At 38.1% G+C, this 23,738-nt stretch overlaps 1 protein-coding gene across 3 annotated transcripts; it reads right to left on the bottom strand.

The window, feature by feature from the left end:
• Positions 1–8,606: 8,606 nt before the first annotated feature.
• On the bottom strand, positions 8,607–21,807 carry LOC129722346 (uncharacterized). Of its 3 annotated transcripts, XR_008727593.1 has the most exons (6): positions 21,654–21,807; positions 21,554–21,595; positions 19,768–21,198; positions 18,801–19,130; positions 16,155–18,473; positions 8,607–15,301 (listed from the first exon to the last, which is right to left on the bottom strand). XR_008727593.1 is itself a non-coding variant. In XM_055675726.1 (5 exons), exons 1-5 carry the CDS (start codon positions 21,679–21,681, stop codon positions 17,374–17,376), a joined length of 2,931 nt encoding a protein of 976 aa, XP_055531701.1. In that variant the 5' UTR covers positions 21,682–21,807; the 3' UTR covers positions 8,607–17,373. The 3 variants fall into 3 exon arrangements, 2 of the variants coding, with proteins under 2 accessions (XP_055531701.1, XP_055531712.1); XM_055675726.1 differs by having other exon boundaries at positions 8,607–18,473; XM_055675737.1 differs by lacking the exons at positions 21,554–21,595; positions 21,654–21,807 and adding an exon at positions 21,260–21,495 and having other exon boundaries at positions 8,607–18,473.
• Positions 21,808–23,738: the final 1,931 nt, after the last annotated feature.

The following is a 23,738-nucleotide window of genomic DNA, read 5'->3' as shown; positions in this document are numbered from 1 at the left end:
TTAACTGCAGCATGGATTGTTGTAGGTATTCAATCTTTTCGGGAGTTGGACTACCTAAATCAATACTGGCTGACTTTTTAGCACCAAACACGAATATGCACATCGTGAACTGTTAAAAAATTGAAAAATTCATCCTCTTTCGCTTTTAAAGAGCGAGCATTCCAATTTCGAATATTTACAACATTATTTAAAATCATTACTGAATTTCAATTTCATAACAATATTAGTTGTAAATTTCATACCTACTTGAACAGCCTCATACATCGAGTTGCAGTTCAACAAAGCGGACATTAACTGCAGCATGGATTGTTGTAGGTATTCAATCTTTTCGGGAGTTGGACTACCTAAAGCAATACTGGCTGACTTTTCAGCACCAAACACGAATGGTTTGTTACTGTTTGAATTTGAAATATTACCTGAAAGGACACTGGCATATGAACAGCCTGGTGTTGCCTGAACAGGATTATTTGTCTGAAATTTGTTATCTGAATTTAAATTATTACCTACAGACACACCTGCTAATTAAAGTGCTGGTGATGCCTGAACAGTATTGAAAGTCTTCTGATTACCCACATTGACAACAGGTTGTTTTGAAGTCTTACGTTGTCTGGAAGCAATAATTTTTTACCTTACAGGACAATTAAAGAAATTGAATTTGTGATTTCCCCCACAATTTACACGTTTGAAACTATCAGTGGTCTCTTTCACGGGGCAGATATCTTTCGTGTGATTAGTGTCACCACAAATCATACATTTTGCTGCCATATGGCAGTTTCGAGTTCCAGTTCTATCGTTTAATCGCAAAAAACACAAATCGGCCACTTTGGCGCTTACGTCAGTCTGCGAGATTACGGCAGTGCAGCCGTGAATGGAAGAACACCTACAAAATGAGGTAGATTCAGCAAAGCATGCATTGCTTCGATTAATCTGTCTCATAAGGAATAAAAAAATTAGCTGATCATGAAGCTTTGCGCAGTTTTTTGCAAATATGGCTGTGAAATTTGGAGAGTTTTGCCTAACAATTAATATTGCATGATCTCAACTTGCAGTCTATTCAGTCCACATACTGTACTTTTCAGTTAGCGCGTTTTTACCAGGAAATCCAAAAGGTACTCAGTAACTTTAACACGATCTAGGTAGTTTGAAAAATGAGCTTTCATTTCGTAAATTTGTGGAACCACATCAGTTTGCAACTGTTAGTTGTCTGTGTTCATTATAACTTTGTTCGGAAATTTTTCGAAGAGTATCCAAAAAATCGATTCAATATGGCAAAATCAAAAACAGGACGATTAAAAATTGCCCAAAAATCGTACGTCTGATCAGTTTACTAAAGAAGGATGACAGTTCAAAACATTCCAACTGACATAAACTGACTAGCATTGATAAATAACCCTAGGAGTACGGATATAAAATCGTCCCACAAATCGGGCTCTAAATTCGTACAACATTGACTATGATGAATGTATTGTCGCTGCAGCACTACTCTGCAATTCGCTGGTGAGTCCAGCGACGCGAAGATTTCTAGCGATATCATTTTGTATGAATATTTCTCGCACAGTACAATGCAGTTTTAATGTTCTTTGATTAAATTGGCATACTTTTGCGACTAGAAAACAATCAAAACTATTAGAAAATATTACAGTCGCATATTTCGAGACATTTTATGTTGAATCAAAGGCTACATTATATTAGAATACTACGAAATTCGCTGGAAAATCCTTGTCAGACGAGCGACTCGTTGCTTCCGATTTTTCTCTGCATGCACAATATACCATTTATATGATATTTTCTTCATAATCACCACGTAGAACACTAAATGCTTGCCTCTCAGATCGATTTGCAACTATTAAATCTTCGAAATCGCAGTAAATGCACTTCAAAAGGAGTTTTTCCTTTTTCCATTCTGTTATTTTTAATATTTTTGTTTCCAAGCCTATCGATTTAATTTCAACGCAGATATCATGGAAATTTTAAGTTTATTGTGGCTCAGTGATTATTGTTTGTACACTTTTCTGTTATGAGTAATTGCATAAAACCTACAGAGTGTACGGATTTCGGTGCTGTACGGATTTTGATCCCGCACGCATTAAAAAAACTTGTGGATTATTTTCTTTCCTGCTTGATCTCTCATGCGTGCTGGTTCGATTTAAATGGAGTGTTGATGTATGTCATTCCAAGAGAATCGAAGGTGAACGTCTATGGATGTAATCACCCAGAGCCTGACAAAGTCATTGACATTTATCAGGTTATAGTGACGCTTTAACTCGTCGCTTTCAATTGAAAAACTTTTGTATCATTTTCGAGCACTTCGTGAGTCACATGACACCCAGTTGAAAGCTCTTGCTGTGATTCTGACAACTGAAGGGCTTGAAATCGATACAAGCGCTTTTCAATTGAAAGCGAAGATTATCACCATCACTCTCACATGACGATTCTCAATTGAAAATGACAATGAGCGCTGACGGAGACAAGGCTTTCATACAGTACTTCACGCATATATATAGAGGAAATATTGATCGGAACTTGCGCAACGTATTTAATGGATGCCATTGCCGTTCTAACTACGGCTTGCGGTATTAGAAAACTATCATCAAACGACGCGATGCGGTGCTAATTTCAATTGAGACGCTGAAGGAAAGGAAAGAGCGCAGACAGACGTCCAAGCTGAGTTCCAAACTTGTGCAAAGTTTTTTGTAGTAGCAATCCGTAACCAGATAGCGCTACACATACCGCCAGCCTCGTTCACCAGCGAAAAAAATGTATTGTAGCGATAAGGTCACCAGGCGGCGCTAGTGTACGAGTGATTTATAACGCAGTTTACTTTGAAAATTTACTCGGAAATTTTGATCAATGTTGTTCTTGCTTGGACGTCGTCTGTCTGTCTGTCTCCGTCGATTGAAATAGTCATTAGTTTCATTTGAAATGATGCGAAAGAAGAGAGAGAAAGAACTGTTCGAATCGAAATGACAGCGTTCGAATCAGTTTCATTGTTTTGTTTCGAAAATGTAGAGCCCTGGTTGTGATATTGGCGCTCGCGAAAAAATAACACTGACGGAAAGTTTCAGATTGAAATGGTCTGTTCAAATTTTCTTGCTGTAAATTGAACTTTTGATTGAATCTCATTTTTGATGAAGAGAAAAGAACTTTCTTGTTTAGTGGGGGCCCCAAAAATGTGGTGGCCCGGGCCCTCTGCCCACCTCCCCTTAAATCCGGCTCTGGTAGTATTACTAACCCTCCCCACTCCTCCCACAACGATTACTACTACTTTCATTATTATTATTTTTATATGTAAATACAAATGTGTTTTTGCATATGGATGTGTTCGTGCATGTATTTTTTTTACTGTTTTAACTGTGCGAATTTCTTTATTCTCAGTGCCATTCACAGTTTTTTATATTCTCTTTTTGTTTTATTCGTTTTCTGTTCGTAATCTTCTTCCACTTCATTTTGTTTGTCTTTAAAAAACAATATCGCATGCTAGCCTTGGGGCTCGATCAACTAGCAGTTGAGAGAATTCGTTATCCATATTGTTTTTGGCGCATTTTGCATGTGTAGGATAAGTACAACGATACACCGTGCCCCACTGCTGAGTCGAGAAAATTTCCAGCTCGAAAAGTTCCTTGACTCGATCGGGAATCGAACCCGATTTCACAACCGTGTGGAAGAGCTAGCCGACCATCATCGCAAACCACAGAGCCACGGGGACCACTTTATCTTTCCGAATAATATATGATGTTTTCTTTTTGTATCTCCTGGAATATAGTATGTTGGATCTTTTTTTTCCAGGAAAATTTCCTATAAATATCGTGTATTAATATATTTTTAACAGCCAACTGACTGCCCATAACCGCATAATTGTAACATTTGCAAAATTGGTTGTTCGAGCAAATAACACTTTTATCTTTTGACCTTAAATGCATTGTTCTTAATATATTTTTGCAAATAGACAGTTCAACTAAACTTAGTATCATGAAAAAAGCACTACTTTACACTATGTACACATTGAACATTACTTTTGAAGTCAAACTGGTTGAAATTTTTGCAATGATACTTTTATGCCATCACTTTCAAGATATTTTTGGAATATACCACAGTAAAAATGAAGTTTTTCTTGTATTCAACAAGCATGAGCTGAACATCAGAAATGGATCACCGGTGGTTGGTTACCGGACCAGAATAACTTCCGAGTTTTTGAGGACGCAGATGTGGATTTAGATGGAAGCTTATTTGACAAAAAAAGTTGAAAAAGTTAAGCAATGTGACAATAATGCCGTTATTTACGCTATGTGACAAAACAACATGTTATTTTTTACGACTTTTTTCAAACAAACTGTAACTGGTCGGCCGGATCGCTCCCCGATGATAAGCGGGTGGCTTAAATGCGCCACTCTTCTAAGAGAGACCACCCGCCGAGATGTGATTGCCCAGCCTGAGACCTTCCAAGGGGAGGTTCTTTTTTATCCCGTTGCGGGAAGGGAAGCTGTCCGCTGACCTTAAATGCCCTGCTCTACTCCGCTAAATGCGTCAGATACTTTGCCTACGCTCCCACCTGGTACCTTTATCCGCGGTACTCGACCTCGCAAAAACAGAACGGCAGAGGGTTAATTTTCATCACTGGCCCAATCCAGTCTCGCAGAACTAAAATTGACCAGAGTGGATTCGGGAGCTTTCCGGGCTGGTTTCGGAGCCAGCCGCCCCAGTAAAATAATACCAAAAAACAGCGAAACTACACGAAACCCCGAACCAGTGAAAAACCTTAACCCATCTACTAGGACAGTCTATCGCTTTTCATAAAAACCGCCGTTTTCTGCCGTATAACTACTGCGGTTTATTCCAGTGAGATTTGGTACCTTCTATCACGTTTCAGCATTTATTACAAAGGTTTTGATTTACAATTTCGCTTCACTAGGCCTAGTCATTTCTTATCCTAACTCATTCCTTTCCCGATTTATTCCCTATCTTCTACAGTGTGCAATTCTGCTGTCGTCAAAGGGGCAAGTGTGCGGCGGGGGCAAATCTTCTCTAGATTCGGCTTAGGGTCACGGCCCTAGCTTAGTCGCATGCGCATGGACAAAAATTAGATGGGAGTACTCACTCTTTACCGGGTTTCATGAGGGTGGGTCGGCTTACAATGGCGTAGCCGCCATACCTGGTTACTGCTGCTGCGTCGTTCTGCTTCGTACCACGCGGGTCCTTTCACCGATGTCCTATCGGCACGCTTCCAGTGCTACGTTGGGTCGAAATCGGGTGTCTCCACTCTATCCGTCTAGCCTATTGTTCTCCTCGAACGTGCGCCTCGATCAGTGAATCATCAAGGGTGATGGTGCCGATTACTGGTCTTTCGGCCTGTTCCGTACAGGCATAAACGTTTGACGATGCTCGTGTTCGGAATCGTGTTGTGCAGGAAAGCCGCGGGGGTATCCGTGATGTCGCAATCGATGAGCGGTGGCAATTCTAATGGAAAAAAAGGGTGGCCAGCACGTGTCGTTTCATTATCTACCGCCTTTGGGTAAGATTTCGCTTTTTACCTTTATGCACACTTTGCACACTACGATTTTTTACGCACATCCACTCTGAATGGAACCTGCCTTTATCTATTTACGGGTCTATCTGGGGAAAGGAACTGTCCTTATTAAATTAAATAAAGAGTTTCACTGGTTTTTTTTAAACCACCTGTCTCAAACTTCGCGCGGATCTGTACTGTGCAGATCGCTCCTACCTCTTTCACTAATCAACTTAGAGTGAACGATCAAGCATTGGGATTCCTTAGATCAACCGTCCACGGTAACTTCGTTACCGGAACCTGTCTCGCGAGGATCATTGCCCACGCTAAAAGCCAGAAGGTTGCAGTTTCGGCAAAGTCATCTTCTTCTAGCGTGCATCTTCCACCCAGCATCCAGTATCCCATCCCCGAGGATAGAGAGAAAAAGGAAACTCTCCCAGTGACGCAATAGGTCAATAGACTTATTCGGCTGGGTCGATCCACTCTTCGACCGCCAGCGATGCATGCAAAGCAACGTAAGCGAACGTAAGAGGACTCGTGACTGAGTAAATATTATGCCAATTACTACTTTTTTGGCGCCTGTTGCGGTAATGTAAACCGCAGATTATTTAGAAAAAAAAAGAATTTGAACGTGGCAAAAGTCGGAAATTAATTCTAGCATGCATTATGTGTAATGCAGAATAAATGAAATAAAAAACAAATCAATTCTGATTCAATCTTACAATTTCGTTAGTTAATATTCCGATAGTGCTGCTAAATCTAAAAAACCATTATTTCCAAGGTACTCGTTACAAAACATAAGCATATTTTTTCAGATGTAGAAAGTACATACTATTTCAAGCATTTCCCAATAAAAAGCGCGAAATCCACAAAATGTCGAGTGTTACAATTATGCGATCACAGGCAGTGAACATCTCTAGAGAAAAAGTTTTGAAAAAGTGGTTTTTCCCATATAAAATCGTATGGAAGCTTTAAAAATCGGGCGTTTCACCGATCGATCTGAAAAGTTACACAGTTGTTATAGGACCCATAAGGAACACGAAAAGTGCATGGGAGCGAAAAAATAACACCATCGCTTTTTTCCCATATAACCGTGTCCCAGTCTAATGTATATGCCCACTTCACTTTACAAACGTTTGGAATTTTACGCTGAATATAGTTTTTCAATTCTGAATCTATTTTAGGACTTTGAGTAAAGAACGAAGCCAGTGTAGACAGTGTAGTGAAAAACTTTCTTGTATCTTGGTGGTTGCAAGCGTGCTGCAAAACAAGATTTAAAACATGGGCCTTACAATGTATGTAGTCGGCGTTAGGGAATGACTTTTTGACGATCGCTTGCGTTCCGCCAGTAACACCCGACATAACATGAGCTCCATCGTATGTCTGTGCTACAAATTTCTCAGGGGTCACGTTGAATTTTTCCAACAACGAAACTACTTCTCTGGCAAGAACTACAGCGGTTTTGTCGTTGCTTACAGACGGGTTTCACAAATATAACAATGCATTTCAAATTTAGCTTGTAGATGCTTTCGGGAGCAGCAAAAACTTTCTATGGTGGTACGACTCCTCTTTCTTCCAAGTAAAACACACATATCTGAAACAATTTTTCCGGAAAATAGCTTAAAATGATCGAAATGATGCCCAGGAGCCAAGAATTGCCCCCAGAGACTATTTTGAATTCTAAGATGGCAACTTCTGGTTTCTTAATAACAGACCAAAATGGCCAAATACCATCCAGTATGAGAATTTCCGGAATCAGAATGATACCCAGATGCCAGAAATTAGGCCTTTTTGAAATCCAAGATGACGACTTCTGCTCTCTGGAAAACATCCCTAAATTATCGAATACCACCAATATGGATATTTCCTCAAACGGGATGATGAACAGAAGCCTACAATTGACCCCAGAGAAAACTGTGTTAATCTCCGACTACGGATTCAGCTTAGCGGGGATGAAATCGAGGTATTTGGCAAGTGCGTGCACTTAGGCTAACTGGTGATTACCAAGAACGACAGTAGAAGAGAAATTCGTCGAGGTCCTATGGCGGGAAGTCGTGCGTTTTTTGGACTCCGGAGGACGCACTGCTCGAATAAAATTCGCCGTGGAACGTCGTGGACTATCTACAAAACTTTGATCATACTGTAGCCCTCTAAGGCCACGAAGCTCGTGGACAACTAAGGCGCACTTGCTTTTTGTACGGAAGAAGTGTAGATGGAAGATGGCAGAGGCCACGAATGCTATTATATTCCAAGCCAAATTCATTTCCAAAAAATCACAGGAGGGTTGTGTGCAAAGCCACGACCGCAAGGTTGAAGTTGAATACTTTTACACAGCTCTACTTACGGCTGTACATTAACCTACGGCTGGGCGAATCGGTTCGCACCGCTTTTCGCGTTTAGCCTGGCAGAGGCCTAATGCGCACGGCCAACACAATAGAAAGGTGTTTTCACATTGAAAATTAGACACGGCTTTACTGGAGTAAGTGTTGGCAAATGCATCTACCGCTAATACCGCCGCTATCGTACGAAAGCGCGTCGTTTCATGTGGGGAATAAAAGAAAATTATTAACCTTCAATTATTTGTTTATTTGCCTTGAAAAAGGCATTTTGCGGTTCAAAACCGGTTGCTGACCGCAACCTTTGAGCTGTCCCAACAGTGGGGGAATTAAAAGACACGGACAACATGCACTGTGGAAGCTATTTCACATTCAGGAGATTAGACGGGTGCGACAGATTTAAATTGCCAACATGCCAAATCCAACACAGAATGCTTGCTTGTGTTGTCAAAAAATTAACTTTCAATGACTTGTTTATTTGCCTTGAAAAATGCATTTTGATTCTTAAAATTAGATTTCCTGATGGCAATCTTCATGCTGCCCCAACACGGGAGGAATAATGGCAGTCTGGCGACACACGCTGAGAAGAACCGCGCTGCTCCTGAAACGTGGTGACCAACCACAGGGCAAGTGTTTAATTTGAAGGCAGCCACAGCCGCGACCCGCTGCTATGGTCTGTTACTGCTGAGTGCCGATATCTGCTGCTTCTGCTGTCAACGTTGTGGACGGTCCATCCAGTTCACTTTCCGACTAATAAATGTAGCTAGTTTGATGATGATGAATTGTCTTTTATTTTTGAAATTATTTACAGAGGTATAATTTATGACAGGATAATTGGTCAGCCCTAAAGGCTCATCATCTTTGTTCGTAGTAGTGCATTTAGATTGGTTTTTTAAATTATCTTGAAGATTAATTTTACATCTTTGCCTTAATGGCATGGTAAGTTTATGAATTTAAATAAAATTGAATAACCTACCTAACTAATACTAACTTAAAACTAAATTGGCAAAGATCGAATTGCCTCGTGAATTGACCTCTGGCAAGCATCCCTGAATCTAGACAGAATTGCCTGTTTGCGCACCAAAAGTGTATCTAGACCGGCTAGTTGGTGGATCTCAGAGTTACGCGTTTTGGAGGACTGTTAAGGATCATCCTTAGGATCTTATTTTGGATAACCTGTAATTTATCATGGTGATACTTGGCACAACTCTCCCAGATTGGCAAACCGTATTCTAATACTGGCAGGATTATCATTTTATGGACAGCAAGCTTGTTCTTCAGGGACAGTTTGGATTTTCTGTTTATCAGTGGATATAAGGATTTAATTAGGATGTTGCCTTTGATTGATGTTTTTTCCACGTGTGATCTGAATATAAGCTTGCTGTCCAGAACAAGACCGAGGTATCCAACCTCTCTCGACCATTCGATGGGTGAATTATTAATTTTAAGCCTGACGTCGTCAGGCGGAACAAGTCGACGTGAGTTTGAGTGGGGAAATAAGATGGCTTGTGTTTTAGCCGCATTGATGCAAATCTTCCAGTTGTTGAAGTAGACGGATAGAACATCCAGGCCTGCTTGAAGTTTTCTAGTCAGCAAACGGATCACTCGCCCTTTGTACATGATGGCAGTGTCGTCTGCGAACATGGACAGAACACCACCATCCGGAAGGGGAGGAACGTCTGACGTAAAGATGTTAAAGAGGATGGGATCCAAGAGGCTACCCTGGGGGACCCCAGCATCAACATTAAATGTATCAGACTGGGAGTTGTTCAAGCAGACCCTAAATGATCTACCCGACAGATAATTTCCGATGATTTTCACAAGGAAGATCGGGAAGTTGCACCGATGCAGCTTATAAACAAGACCATCGTGCCAGACGTTGTCAAACGCTTTCTAAACGTCCAACAACGCCATGGCAGTTGTTTTGGAAACAGACTTGTTCCGCCTGATAATGTTCGTTACCCGGGTGAGCTGGTGCACAGTGGAGTGCCCCTTCCTGAACCCAAATTGCTCTCTAAGGAAGATGTTGTTCTGGTCAGCAAACTCTAGTATACGTCTCAGAATCAGTTTTTCGAATAATTTCGAAATAGATGGAAGTGGCTAATGGGCCGGTAGCTTTTAGCGTCAGTGGGATCCTTCCCAGGTTTATGGATGGGGATAACTTTGGCGAGCTTCCAACGGGACGGGAAGTAGCCAAGTTCCAAGCAATTATTGAAGATCTTTGCGAGGTGATGAAAGAAGCAAATATCTTCAAATAACAATATAGTTCACTCTCGAATTTCCCATATATTCCCGTGAAGACAGACAGGGAACATCCCCTCTTGTGGTGAAAAAGGTAACTAAACTCATTGCACAGTGGTACGGTTGGTTGTACCGCATTTAGAAAATTAGATTAGATATACTTATACTAAACTTATTTGATACTGCGTACAAACAATCTTCCGAAACGAGTAGAAATAATCCGCGTTATTGTGAAAATATCCCGTTTAAAAAAACACATAAAAACAACCCGCGTAAAAAGCGACCCCAGTGTAACTTTGTAAAAAAACTTTTTATAGACATGAAATTTTGTTTCCAAAAACAGTCTTTTCGCTCTATTTTTTCAATTCAACGGTAACTTTAATCAAAAATGCGCCAATTTCGACGAAAAAACATTGTCGATATATTGTACAGATGAAGAATTTTCACTATTTCTATTTTAAAAATAGGCCCTTTTGACATATTGATGTCTCCGTATAGGGAAAACATAAATAATATTTTTTGGTATCATTTGAAAGAACAAATATTGTATAAATATTGTGAAGAAATATCGAAAGTTGCTTAAAATTAGTTGATCTACAACTGTGCCGATGAATGTATACATTTATTTATACAAATAAAAAGTTGGTTTTTTCATTTAGTCGATTTCAGGACCACCCTTATTTTCATTGGCACATAAAAAAATAGACTAAATATAAGAAACAAGTTCTTAGAAAAAAAAATTTATTCTAAAACCACAAAATCGCATCGAAAAACTCATGTCCGCCTACATTGCCTTACTGTACCACTGCGCATTGTTGTTGAATTTCTGTGAGCGTGTGACTGACATTTTCACACACGAAACTGAATTTACTCAATTTTAGATTTAGTTGACTCAATTTCATACTTTCACAGAAAAAAATATGTTGCAGATTTCGTGCGTATATTGTTTGTATGTAAAACTAACGCCATTCCGGAAGTTAAATATTGATAATATAATAGATGTAGCTTATCGAGGCACGAAGAAGAAATATTCAAATAATCAGGCCACGACGTGTAAATGGTATAGTAATCCCAAGTTGCTATATACGTGGTTCCCTGTGTAACTTCACTAGCTCAAATCCATCACGGGAAGCAACTACGAAATGTGCGGCCGTCAAGCTCAAGCACAATAATCAGGCCACGAAGTGTACAATTAAATGAATATTTCAATTACCTCGTGAAAAAGATAAAAGGAGAAACCGCACAATGGTTGTCAATAGTCGTATATGGTTGTTGTGCAACTTTTAGCTTAGATAACACTTGAATGTTCTATCAATTTAACAATTTAAGTATGGATACATATAATGTTGTAATTGGTTTAAAACCTTTATTATATTATATATGAAAGATATTCAACAAAACAAACATAATTAGTGATAACAACTGTTATGCAAAAACTATTATTTAATGTTTAGTTTTCTTCGTTTTGAAAGTATTTTTTTCGTTTTTTTATTCCTCCGAATTTTTTGCTCTCGAGTTCTAATTTTCGTATTCATCACTTGCAGCTTTGCTTTAACCAGCGTATTTATGTATTCACTATCTGACCCGACAAACTTCGTCCCGCCTATTTTTGTGTTTAATTTAATAATTTTTAACATTCCAAATTCATTGATTTCTTGCGATTTGTTTATATCGTTTGGAATTATTGGTTTTATCGGAATGACAACATCCTCGACTTTTTCCTTTAGTACATCACCTCTATTCCGAAAACACTAATATTGGGTGGTATTCAGTTTATTTTCGTTGTTTTCCAGAAACTAAAAGTGGTCATCTTCGAATTCAAGATGGTGTCCAGGGTCAATGCTTGGCTTCTATACATCATTTCGATTACGGAAATATTCATATGCAGTAGTATTCGGCTGTTTCCCAGAAGTTGCCATCTTACAATTCAAAACGGTGTCTTAGGTTAATCTTTAGCTCCATGCATCATTCTGGTTAAAGAAACACTCATATTGGGTGGTATTTGGTCCCTTTAGGCTATTTTCCAGAAACCGGAAGTCACCACCCTGGGTTTTAAAATGGCATTTGGAGACAATTTCTGGCCCCTGAGCGTCATTCTGGTTTAAGAAACACCAATAATAGGCGTTATTTACTCATTTTCGGCTGTTTTACAGAAACCGGAAGTCACCATCTTAGAATTAAGAATGGTGTCTGTGGTCGATTCTAGCTCCTGTGTATCATTCTGGTATCGAAGCATCTCATATTGGATGAAAATCGGCCGGTTGAAGAAATACCCATATTGGGTGGTATTTGATCGTTTTCGGCAGTTTCCCATTCACCGGAAGTCGTCATTTTACAATTCATAATGTTATCTGAAGTCCATTTGTAGCTTCAGTGCATCATAACAATCCCGGAAATACCCATAATGAGTGTTATTTGGTCTTTTGCCACTGTTGTTTAGGAACCAGAAGTCGCCATATTGGATTTCAAAATGGCATTCTGAGACAATTTCTGGCCTCTGAGCATCATTTTGGTTAAAGAAACACCCATATTTGGTTGTTTTTGGGTCATTTTCGGCAGTTTTCCAGTCACCAAAAGTCGCCATTTTACTACTCAAAATGTTGTCTGAGGTCGATTTGTGGTTTCAGTGCATCATCACGATTTCGGAAAAATCATATTGGGTGGTATTTGGTCATATCTCGCTGTTTCTCAGAAACCGGAAGTCGCCATCTTGGATTTCAAAATGGTATTCAGAGACAATTTCAGGCCTCTGAGCGTCATTCTAGTCAAAGAAACATCCATATTAGGTGGTATTTGGTCATTTTCGTCTCTTTTCTAATCACTTGAAGTCGCCATCTTACAATTCAAAATGTTGGCTGAGGTCGATTTGTGGCTTCAGTGCATCATAACAATCGCGGAAATACCCATATTTGGTCATTTGTCGCTATTTTTCAGAAACCGGAAGTCGCTGAAGATGAAGACAAATTGAAAATGACAGAAGCGTTAGTCACCTTTTCGACCGCTAGGTGCGCCACTTCTGATTTTGTTCTACACGACATGCGAAATAGAGTGACTTTTGACAATAATATTACCCTAATGGGTACACTGAAAAAAATTCACATTTAATTGTGAAGTGAACTCGGCCGAATATTTTATAATAATAAAGTTCACCTATGCATAAGGCAATCCATGGGTGGTGTTCCACGGTTTGTACGTTTGTCGACCTCCGACAATATTTTGAGTTGTAAAATGGCGACTTCCGGTGACTGGAAAACTGCCGAAAATGACCGAATACCACCTAATATGGGTGTTTTTTTAACCAGAATGACGCTCAGAGGCCAGAAATTGTCTCGAAATGCCAGTTTGAAATCCAAGATGGCGACTTCCGGTTTTTTAAAAATCAGACAAAATTTTGAATTGTAAGATGGCGACTTCCAGTGATTGGAAAAAAAGAGGAAAATGACCAAATACCACCAATATGGATGTTTCTTTAACTAGAATGACGCTCAGAGGCCAGAAATTGTCTCTGAATACCATTTTGAAATCCAAGATGGCGACTTCCGGTTTCAGAGAAACAGCGAGATATGACCAAATACCATCCAATATGGGTATTTCCGAAATCGTGATGATGCACTGAAACCACAAATCGACCTCAGACAACATTTTGAGTAGTAAAATGGTGACTTTTGGTGACTGGAAATATGGGTGTTTCTTTAACCAGAATGATGCTCAGAGGCCAGAAATTGTCTCCAAATGCCATTTTGAAATCCAATATGGCGACTTCCGGTTCCTAAACAACAGTGGCAAAAGACCAAATAACACTCATTATGGGTATTTCCGGGATTGTTATGATGCACTGAAGCTACAAATCGACCTCAGATAACATTATGAATTGTAGAATGACGACTTCCGGTGAATGGGAAACTGCCGAAAATAACCAAATAACACCCAATATGGGTATTTCTTCAACCGGCCGATTTCCATCCAATATAAGATGTTTCGATACCAGAATGATACACAGGAGATAGAATCGACCACAGACAACATTTTGAATTCTAAGATGGTGACTTCCGGTTTCTGTAGAACAGCCGAAAAAGACTAAATAACACCTATTATTGGTGTTTCTTTAACCAGAATGACGCTCAGGGGCCAGAAATTGTCTCCAAAAAATATAGCCTAAAGGGACCAAATACCACCCAATATGAGTGTTTCTTTAACCAGAATGATGCATGGAGCTAAAAATTGACCTCAGAACAGCCGAATACTACTGCATATGAATATTTCCGTAATCGAAATAATGTATAGAAGCCAAGCATTGACCCTGGACACCATATTGAATTCGAAGATGACCACTTTCAGTTTCTGGAAAACAACGAAAATAACTGAATACCACCCAATATGAGTGTTTTCGGAATAGAGGTGATGTACTAAAGGCAAAAGTCGAGGATGTTGTCATTCCGATAAAACCAATAATTTCAAACGATATAAACAAATCGCAAGAAATCAATGAATTTGGAATGTTGAAAATTATTGAATTAAACACAAAAATAGGCGGGACGAAGTTTGCCGGGTCAGCTAGTAAATACATAAATATGCTGGTTAAAGCAAAGCTGCAAGTGATGAATACGAAGATTAGAACTCGAGAGCAAAAAATTCGGAGGGATAAAAAAACGAAAAAAATACTTTCAAAACGAAGAAAACTAAACATTAAATAATAGTTTTTGCATAACAGTTGTTATCACTAATTATGTTTGTTTTGTTGAATATCTTTTATATATAATATAATAAAGCTTTCAAACCAATTACAACATGATATGTATCCATACTTAAATTGTTAAATTGATAGAACATTCAAGTGTTATCTAAGCTTAAAGTTGCACAACAACCATATACGACTATTGACAACCATTGTGCGGTTTCTCCTTTTATCTTTTTCACGAGGTAATTGAAATATTCATTGATTTGTACACTTCGTGGCCTGATTATTGAGCTTGAGCTTGACGGCCGCACATTTCGTAGTTGCTTCCCGTGATGGATCTGAGCTAGTGAAGTTACACAGGGAACCACGTATATAGCAACTTGGGATTAGTTTACCATTTACACGTCGTGGCCTGATTATTTGAATATTTCTTCTTCGTGCCTCGATAAGCTACATCTATTATATTATCAATATTTAACTCCCGGAATGGCGTTAGTTTTACATACAAACAATATACGCACGAAATCTGCAACATATTTTTTTCTGTGAAAGTATGAAATTGAGTCAACTTAATCTAAAATTGAGTAAATTCAGTTTCGTGTGTGAGAATGTCACACGCTCACAGAAATTCAACAACAACGCACAGTGGTACAGTAAGGCAATATAGGCGGACACGAGTTTTTCGATGCGATTTTGTGGTTTTAGAGTAAATTTTTTTTTCTAAGAACTTGTTTCTTATATTTAGTCTATTTTTTATGTGCAAATGAAAATTAGGGTGGTCCTGAAATCGACTAAATGAAAAAACTAACTTTTTATTTGCATAAATAAATGTATACATTCATCGGCACAGTTGTAGATCAACTAATTTTAAGCAACTTTCGGTATTTCTTCACAATATTCATACAATATTTGTTCTTTCAAATGATACCAAAAAATATTATTTATGTTTTCCCTAAACGGAGACATCAATATATCAAAAGGGCCTATTTTTAAAATAGAAATAGTGAAAACTCTTCATCTGTATAATATATCGACAATGTTTTTTCGTCAAAATTGGCGTATTTTTGATTAAAGTTACCGAAGAAAACTTTGTTTTTAACTTTGAATTGAAAAAATAGAGCGAAAAGACTGTTTTTGGAAACCAAATTTCATGTCTACAAAAAAGTTTTTTTACAAAGTTACTTAGAATTAGTTGGTCTACAAGTTTGCCAAAGAATGTTTTATTTCGTTGATTTTAGGACCACCCTAATTTTCATTCGTACATGAATCGAGGACTATGTATAAGAAACAACTTTTTACAAAAACTATGGCTTTAAACCGCAAACCAAAATCGCAACGAAAAGCCTATGTCCGCCTAAATTGCCTTACTGTACCACTGTGCAATGAGTTTAGTTACCTTTTTCACCACAAGAGGGGGTGTTCCCTGTCTGTCTTCACGGGAATATATGGGAAATTCGAGAGTGAACTATATTGTTATTTTAAGATATTTGTAATTATTGTCACGCCGATACACGCCGCCGCCGATAAAAGCCAACGGCGTCACGCCGGCGCGCCGTTCGCCGCCGAGGTAAAATGTTTTCTACGCCGCCGCCGCCGATGATATGGTCGGCGCACAGATCTATCCTGGTTATGCTTATATGGACTACAGTGAGAATCAACAAACATAAAACAGGTATTTCGGATAATCATTCCATTTTGATTGTTCAAAGATGCCCAATTGTAAAAATAGTCATTTTCCGATGAATTTAACAGTTCATTTAGATTGCAAAGAATCTCCAACTACAACGATTTTTAGCATTATAGTAAAGATTTTTACATGAAAGGTATAGTGCTGCTATTAATTCTGAACTACATTAGCCATTGCAAAAGTAGTACGTACTATTAATAATAATAGATATATGTGTTTCACATTTTATTACCAATTCACACTAAAATTATGTTGTTCAAAATGTTTACTATAAGTGTGTACATCACGTGCAAATGTGAATCATTATGTCAATAATCAATATTCATCATACAATTCCTTATTAAATTTTCAACATAATGTTGCATGATTCATGTCTGATTGTTGTTGCTAGATAATTCACTCATCGTAACGAACAACTGAGAAGAAAACGTTACTTTACTTTTTGCCGGAACTATTTATTGGATTTTTTTTAAATAAAGCTTTAAAACTGCTCTAACTGTTATCATTACAAATCGATTTACTCAACTACAAATTAAATTATGCTTTTCAGTTTGCATAACTAAACATTGTATAAAATTAAATATAAACTTCTATTTAGCCGAATCGCCTTTTTTTTTGTTTTATTTTGTTATTTAATTAAAGCGCTCGAATATACAGCTTCAACATTGATAAATTTTTGAGATATAATTTGCATTGGTCGACTGTACTAAAGTTGTTTTCTAAGTAAAAGCATCAATTGATTTTTGTCTTATGATATTTCCAAACTTGTTGAGTAGGTTGCAAATATACTTAAAAATATTAAACATTAATTTATTCTTTCTGTTCTCAAATTCCCAGCTCTACACTGGGAAAAGAAAGCGAGTTACAGCTACAAGAATCTAATTTCTTGTAAATATTACATATTTTTAATTTTAATTCGCTCACCACTTTAAAAACGGCGGCTAAAAATGCTACCAGCGAGGCGGCTGCCCGTGTTTGAATTTTGGGGATTAAAACTACCACTGTTATTAGAATTACCACTGCCAAAATTTCGGCTGGTATTCGTATTGAACTCATTGAAGGACATACCACCTCCCTGGTTGCCAGCATTAAACGGTTTGTTTTGACGGTTTTGGTTAAAATTATTTCCCTTATTGCCAACAAAGTTACCGTTGCTGTTATTATCATCGAAATTACTATTCTGGTTTCGACTAAAGTTAACACTGAATTGGTTGCTACCGCCAAATCGGTTATTGCCACTATTATTTTCGCCCCCGAACGAATTTAAATTATCGTTCTGCTTGCGATTACTACCGAAGTTACGGTTGTTGCCGCTAAAGTTGTCACTTGAGAAGTTATCGTTGTTACGATTGTTACCAAAATTGTCGCTAAAATTATCGCTGGTAAAATTGTTACGATTGTTTCCAAAGTTATTACTACCTCCATAGGTGTCATTGACAAAGTTATTGTTGCGATTATTTTGAATGCGATTTTGATTCTGATTGCGGTTTAAATTTCCGCCTCCTTGGTTCCGGTTCTGATTAATGTTGTTACCAACTCCTGGCTTCTTTTGGTGCACGCGGTTTCCCTGATTCAGGTTTTGCACTGTACGATTCTGACTATTATTACCACCGTCAACACTAGCACCATGGGTCTGGTTCATTGGCTGATTGCCACGGTTAGTCATATTTTGACCACCACGGTTCTGATTGACTCCCAGGGCATTTTGGAAGTTAACACTAGCGTTGTTGTTACCAAAGCTATTGTTGGCATTGCCACGATTCTGATTCTGGTTCATGTTTCTTCCTTGGCTACGAAAATTGCCTGGACCGCCTTGGTTATTACGATTACGATTTCCGAAACCACCGTCGCCAAAGTTGTTTAAATTTGCGATTGGTGGATCGGGATTGTTGAACGAGGTCTGGTTAGAAGCCAGACTCTCGCCAACGTTCTTGCCAGACATGAACGCGAGACGCAACAAGTCTTGAATAGCTTGGGGATTGGTCAGACTGTTATTTGGATTGAAGCCACCAGGGCCTTGATTAAAACCTGTAAAACGAGACGTCGTTTGAATTACATTGCATTTTAAGTTAAGACAAGATTTTAAGATTCAACACATTTAAGCATAAACTTCATAGTTTATAATTTACAATACTCGAATGAGTTATTCAAAACGAGATTATAAACTTTGAAGTAAATGAAAAAACTAGATAATTCTGAACTGTCCAGGATACAAGCTATGCTAATGACTGGAAATGGAAAGAACAGCAGTTGATTAAACACAACCATTGACATAAGTGCTTAACTTTGCTTTGGAGAGAACCATATGGATCTGAAACATAAAAGCATAGAAAGATGAGATAACCAATATCTTACCAGGTCCATTGAGACGCGGGCGTTTATTCATGGGGCCTCCTTGGTTCATTGGAGTCTTTTTAAGCATGTCTGGATTTTGAGAAATGATCATGGCGATGCCGTTGAGCACACGAGAATCATCTTCATCGTAAAGACGCATGCTGACTGTTTCATCAATTCTTTCCACATTACTTTTAGGAAAAGGATGGTTTGGGGTTTCAACATTTAACAATTTTTCAGCATCGGCCGGATCATTGAGCTCAATGTAAGCAACTAATCGCGATTTCTTCACAATGCGATTAATCTTACCAACGAAAGGCTTGATTTTTTTAAATAATGCATCCTCCGATACTAGACGAAAAAAGAAACATAAATATAGTTTATTCAAAAATGCAATAGAAATTTTTCTTTATTAATGTTTGTAACATTTAAATATGCTGTGAATCATCTTACGCAAAGAATATGAAACATGGTTGAATGAAAATTTCTATATAGCAAAATCATTATCGCACATTTTATCGAACATCAAAAGTCACATACTCCATATAATGAAGAAATTCTCAAAACAGCTGAAATTTGTAAAACCAATACGAGCTTCTTCAAATATTTTGCCTTTCTACTTGATTCGGTGATTTGCTGTTGAAAATATAAAGCTGCTGTAAAACGCATAGGTTTTGAGCTAAACCCTTTCCCGCTCATGGTGACTCTAAAGCACCAAGAATTATAATCATCATATCTTGACATAAAATAGTTTGTTGTGCTTACGATTGTTCCATAAACTTTTATATGCTGCCTCAGAGCATCACTGGGTATTTTCTTCAAAATACTACAGTTGACAGTAATTTTAGTTGGTCTACAAAGTGTTCTGCTTGAATTTTCACGTGAAGCTATAAATTTTAATGATAAACCTTGTGAGCGAAAGAGGGTTAAGGCATACCGAATAGCCCCGATAGGATATATGCAAAATCGATTATAGAAGATTACTTACGATATGGAATTTTCGTCAATTTTAATGTTTTCTCCTCATTGAAAAACTCTTCTCCTCTCAATGGTAGAACATGCAAACGGTGTCCGCCAAAGAATTTATGATCCAAAAATTGGCATGCATTATCAGCGCTGTCAGCAAAATTATAATAAATTATGAATGTCTTTACTGGGTGCGGTGCGCTGGTACGATAAGGAAGAATTTGAGGTGAAAACATAAACTTGATTGGTCCATGTTGCGCAAAGTAGCGTTTTAAATCCAGTGGTGGACAGTTGAATGGTACGTTACCAACAAATACGGGATAAAAGGCTTCTAATTTCTTGTGCGCAGCTAATTGTGCTTTGGTTTTTTCCTCAGGTTCGATTGATTTACCATCTTCGTTGGTTTTTAATTTACGTTTTTGTGCTTGTTGGCGAAGCACCAGCGGTCCATCATATTTTTTTACCGAAACCTCTTTAGTAGCATCCTTATTTTCCTCTGTTGCAGCAGGAAAACTGGTGCAGAGAAGTGCTTTTTCAACGGAATCAGCAGACTTAAAACAAACTATAGCCGCGTCAATGCAGTTACGGCGATTGACAAAATCGATATCACCAAACTGTTTGAAGTGATCATACACTTGCTCTTCGGTAGTAGTTTTGTCCAAGGACGTTACATAAACAGATGTTTTATAATTTGGAATCAATGCCGATCCGAGATGTAAAGCATGAATTCGTTTATCTTCGAAAAAACGACCATTCAAAGCTTCAGCAGCTTTGACCGCCTGTTCTTCACTCTCGTAGAAAATACGAGCATAGTTCGAAGCGTTCCGTGTCATGTTGTTCAAAATAGCTTCGATTATGGTACCACCATTAGCACATTGTTTCTTCATCTCTTCTTTGTCTTCTATCCATTTGTGTGGTATATTAAGCAATTGAACGCGGTTGCGGTTACGGAAGAAAAGCTTTGCCTCACGCCAAATATCAAGATGTTGATTTTGGTCTCGTTGGTTAACATCGTGTGCATTGAAACCAGCTGCTTTCAGTTTTTCCAAAATATCTGCCTTGTCCGAATCCTTTTCCGGGCAAATATAGCAAAGGGGATAGAAAAGCAAAATCGAATAAGGTTCGACTCCCGCAGATTTAACCTTATCCCAAAGCTGCTCCTCCGTTGCATTCTCATCGTCGACAACAATAACAAAAGTATCGCGTGGGATATGCCGAATATTGATATATTCAAGATGCATACGAAGACGCCGTTCACGCAAAATTGATCCTTCTTTTCCAGCAAGAGCCTTAGCAGCTGTTTCTTTGTCCTTAAACAGGAACGTAGCTAGCGTGTACTTACGATAATGGAAGATCTCCACGTTTTCGATGTCATAACCACTAAAATGATCACGAAGCTGCTGTTCAGTTACATCCCAGGGTAAGTTACCTACGTTCATTTTGCGATGATGTTCTGAAAAACAAGATATCAATAAGCACTTTTTAGACCAAAATACGATTTCAGTACGCGCTACCGGCATCATTACAAGTACGATTAAATAATCATGTCTTCCGTTCGTGCGATTATGATTAAATGCTAATACCATGTGGGTTTAATTCGATAAGAAAACTTAATTGTTTCAGTTTTCAATCAAACTTGTAAAAATGACCAAATTTATTTCACGTACAGAAAATAAACGCGTTCAAAATGACAGGTAAACCTTTTTGTCTTCCAGTTGGCATTAGAACTATGCAATGGGGGCCAAGCCGCCATTTTTTTGCTTGCCATGATTACCTACAAAAGAAATTTACTGTACATGTTAACTTACCGTTAGCAGGCTTCGATCCTTCAGGCTCATTTTCGTTTTTTTCTGGAAATAAAAGTTTTAACACGTAAAATTGAATATAGACATGTGTGCGAATGCTTACGTGCAGGTTTCAAATCAACGTCGGTCATTTTTTAAAATTCAATCGTATTTAAAACAATTTCAGGTTCAAATTTCACTGTTTGAACAGGGCACAAGGTAACAGCGCGAAAAATAATAATTTCTAATAGGGATAGGCGATACTAGCATCGATACCAACGGTATCGATACTAGGAGTCGCGGTATCGAGTATTTTGGCATCGATACTCACAGCCACACTGAAAAAACTGCGCACGCTCCATCCAAGTGTTTCATCAATTGGATATGAAAATGACTCTGCATTGTTATATGTAGAATATTTTTCATCGAATTCAATAATTTGTCACTTTCGTTTCAAGTTGTCATACACATCAACTTACATCCATGAGCCGCACTTCATTTACGTATGATTCTAACATCCCTTTGAAGTGAATTACACTTGAATCTGCCCCACTGTTTCATCACAGTGATTATCATTAAAGCCCTATAGTTAAAGTTTGGACGACTGTCACTGAAAAGTTCCAATCGAACTGTCAAAACTTGTTCCAATCGAACACATGAAGGTTTGGCATGTCAAGTTTGTCTTAGTAAATGGGAAGTATTGTGATTAAGCGATAGCAAAATGCGAAAAAAGAAATGAAACTAGAATATAACAAAAAACAAAACATTGAATTCCAAAAATCTTCACGATATTTTATTTTTTAAATGGTTACAAAAATCATAACGCCATAGACCTTCTTTCTATTGTCTCTGATCTTTAGCTTCTGATTAATTTTTAATTTTGTTTTTCCTCACTGTTGACAACTGGATGAGATCATATACATGAGATTATATGTGATGAGATTCTGAGTTACTACGGCTGTTGGTGATACATGGAATTTTGAACGGACATTATGTAGCTTGTTTGGAGTGAGCGTAATCAATCGACATATTATCCGGTGTCTCACCGAGCCACAAACTTATACACAGGTCCCGGTAACTTTTAGTGCTTATTCTCCGACGCGAAGCATAAATCATCGTTATTAAAGTGGAACTGCAAAACATTTTTTTTATTCGGATTGATATTTTCAAAACGCCAAACTTACGCTACAAAGACATATCGTTTCGGTTATTAAAAAACCCTCCGGTAATTCACAACACTCAAGCCATTTTCAGCGATGATTTTTATTGGTGGGGAATCGAAAAGTTTCAAAATTTCGTGATGTTCGATTTGAACAAAATAGAAAACAGCACTTCATTTTTTCAGTACTATATGTAGCAAAACAAACTGAAACAAAAAACTATGAAACTGAAAATACCAGGACTATGCTATCGCTGTCAAATCTCATATATTTGCAGTGTACCTAGTGATGTCCGGTAATCGCTTGGTTAATCGATTAATCGATTAGAGTGTGTAATAATCGAATATTTTGTCATCGATTTTCTCCCACTGAATAGTCGAATTATTCGATTACCTCAGGGGGCTCTTGTGGCTGTCAAACTCCATACATTTTCCATCTACCACTCATTGATTCTGGTACCAGCGTTTCTGGTACCAACTTTTTGGTTGGTTTGCCCTAAAACAAGTGAAATAGAGTAAACGTCCCATTTTGTCGGTAGACTTATTCTCGTGTAAATGGCGTTTTAGATGCGAAAATACAAGAGCTCAACATTTGTTTTCAGTACAATGTGCACTTTCAATGAATAAGATAAGTTTTGTAAGCATTTGAAATTAAATATTACCGCCGTGATGAATTTATGATTGGTAGGCAGAATGTTGACGTTTATAGGCCCCTGGATTACCTGCGTCGATTACTAACACCAGTGTTGCCACATTTTCATCTGTACTGGGAGCTACAAACATCTTTTTCATCTGTACTATTTCCGGGAAAAATCTGTACCAAAACCTGTACCACTGGCCCAAAGTTTTAATTTTTATATTTATACAGCTTAAATTGCTTAGAGAAAACTGGGACTGCGTTGACTCAGTTAATTATAATTGCAAACTACTAACTCGATTGTCAATGAAACTTTTGCACACTTATGCAAATTACCGAGCCATTGCGGTTCAATCTCCTGAAAATTCAGCCAAAAAACAATGAAACCCATAATTCAGCAACACTACCGATAT

This window comes from Wyeomyia smithii, chromosome 1 (assembly GCF_029784165.1).
Source record: "Wyeomyia smithii strain HCP4-BCI-WySm-NY-G18 chromosome 1, ASM2978416v1, whole genome shotgun sequence".
Taxonomy (NCBI): Eukaryota; Metazoa; Arthropoda; class Insecta; order Diptera; family Culicidae; genus Wyeomyia; species Wyeomyia smithii.
This window is presented reverse-complemented; position numbering and strand designations above follow the sequence as displayed.

Excerpts from the sequence above, each read along its gene's own strand:
- LOC129722346 (XM_055675726.1), bottom strand. The coding sequence starts at position 21,681 with ATGACCGACGTTGATTTGAAACCTGCAC. Across the intron at positions 21,596-21,653 it reads CGTTGATTTGAAACCTGCAC|AAAAAAACGAAAATGAGCCT; the intron begins GTAAGCATTCGC and ends TTTTATTTCCAG. Across the intron at positions 18,474-18,800 it reads CCCGCGTCTCAATGGACCTG|GTTTTAATCAAGGCCCTGGT; the intron begins GTAAGATATTGG and ends CTCGTTTTACAG.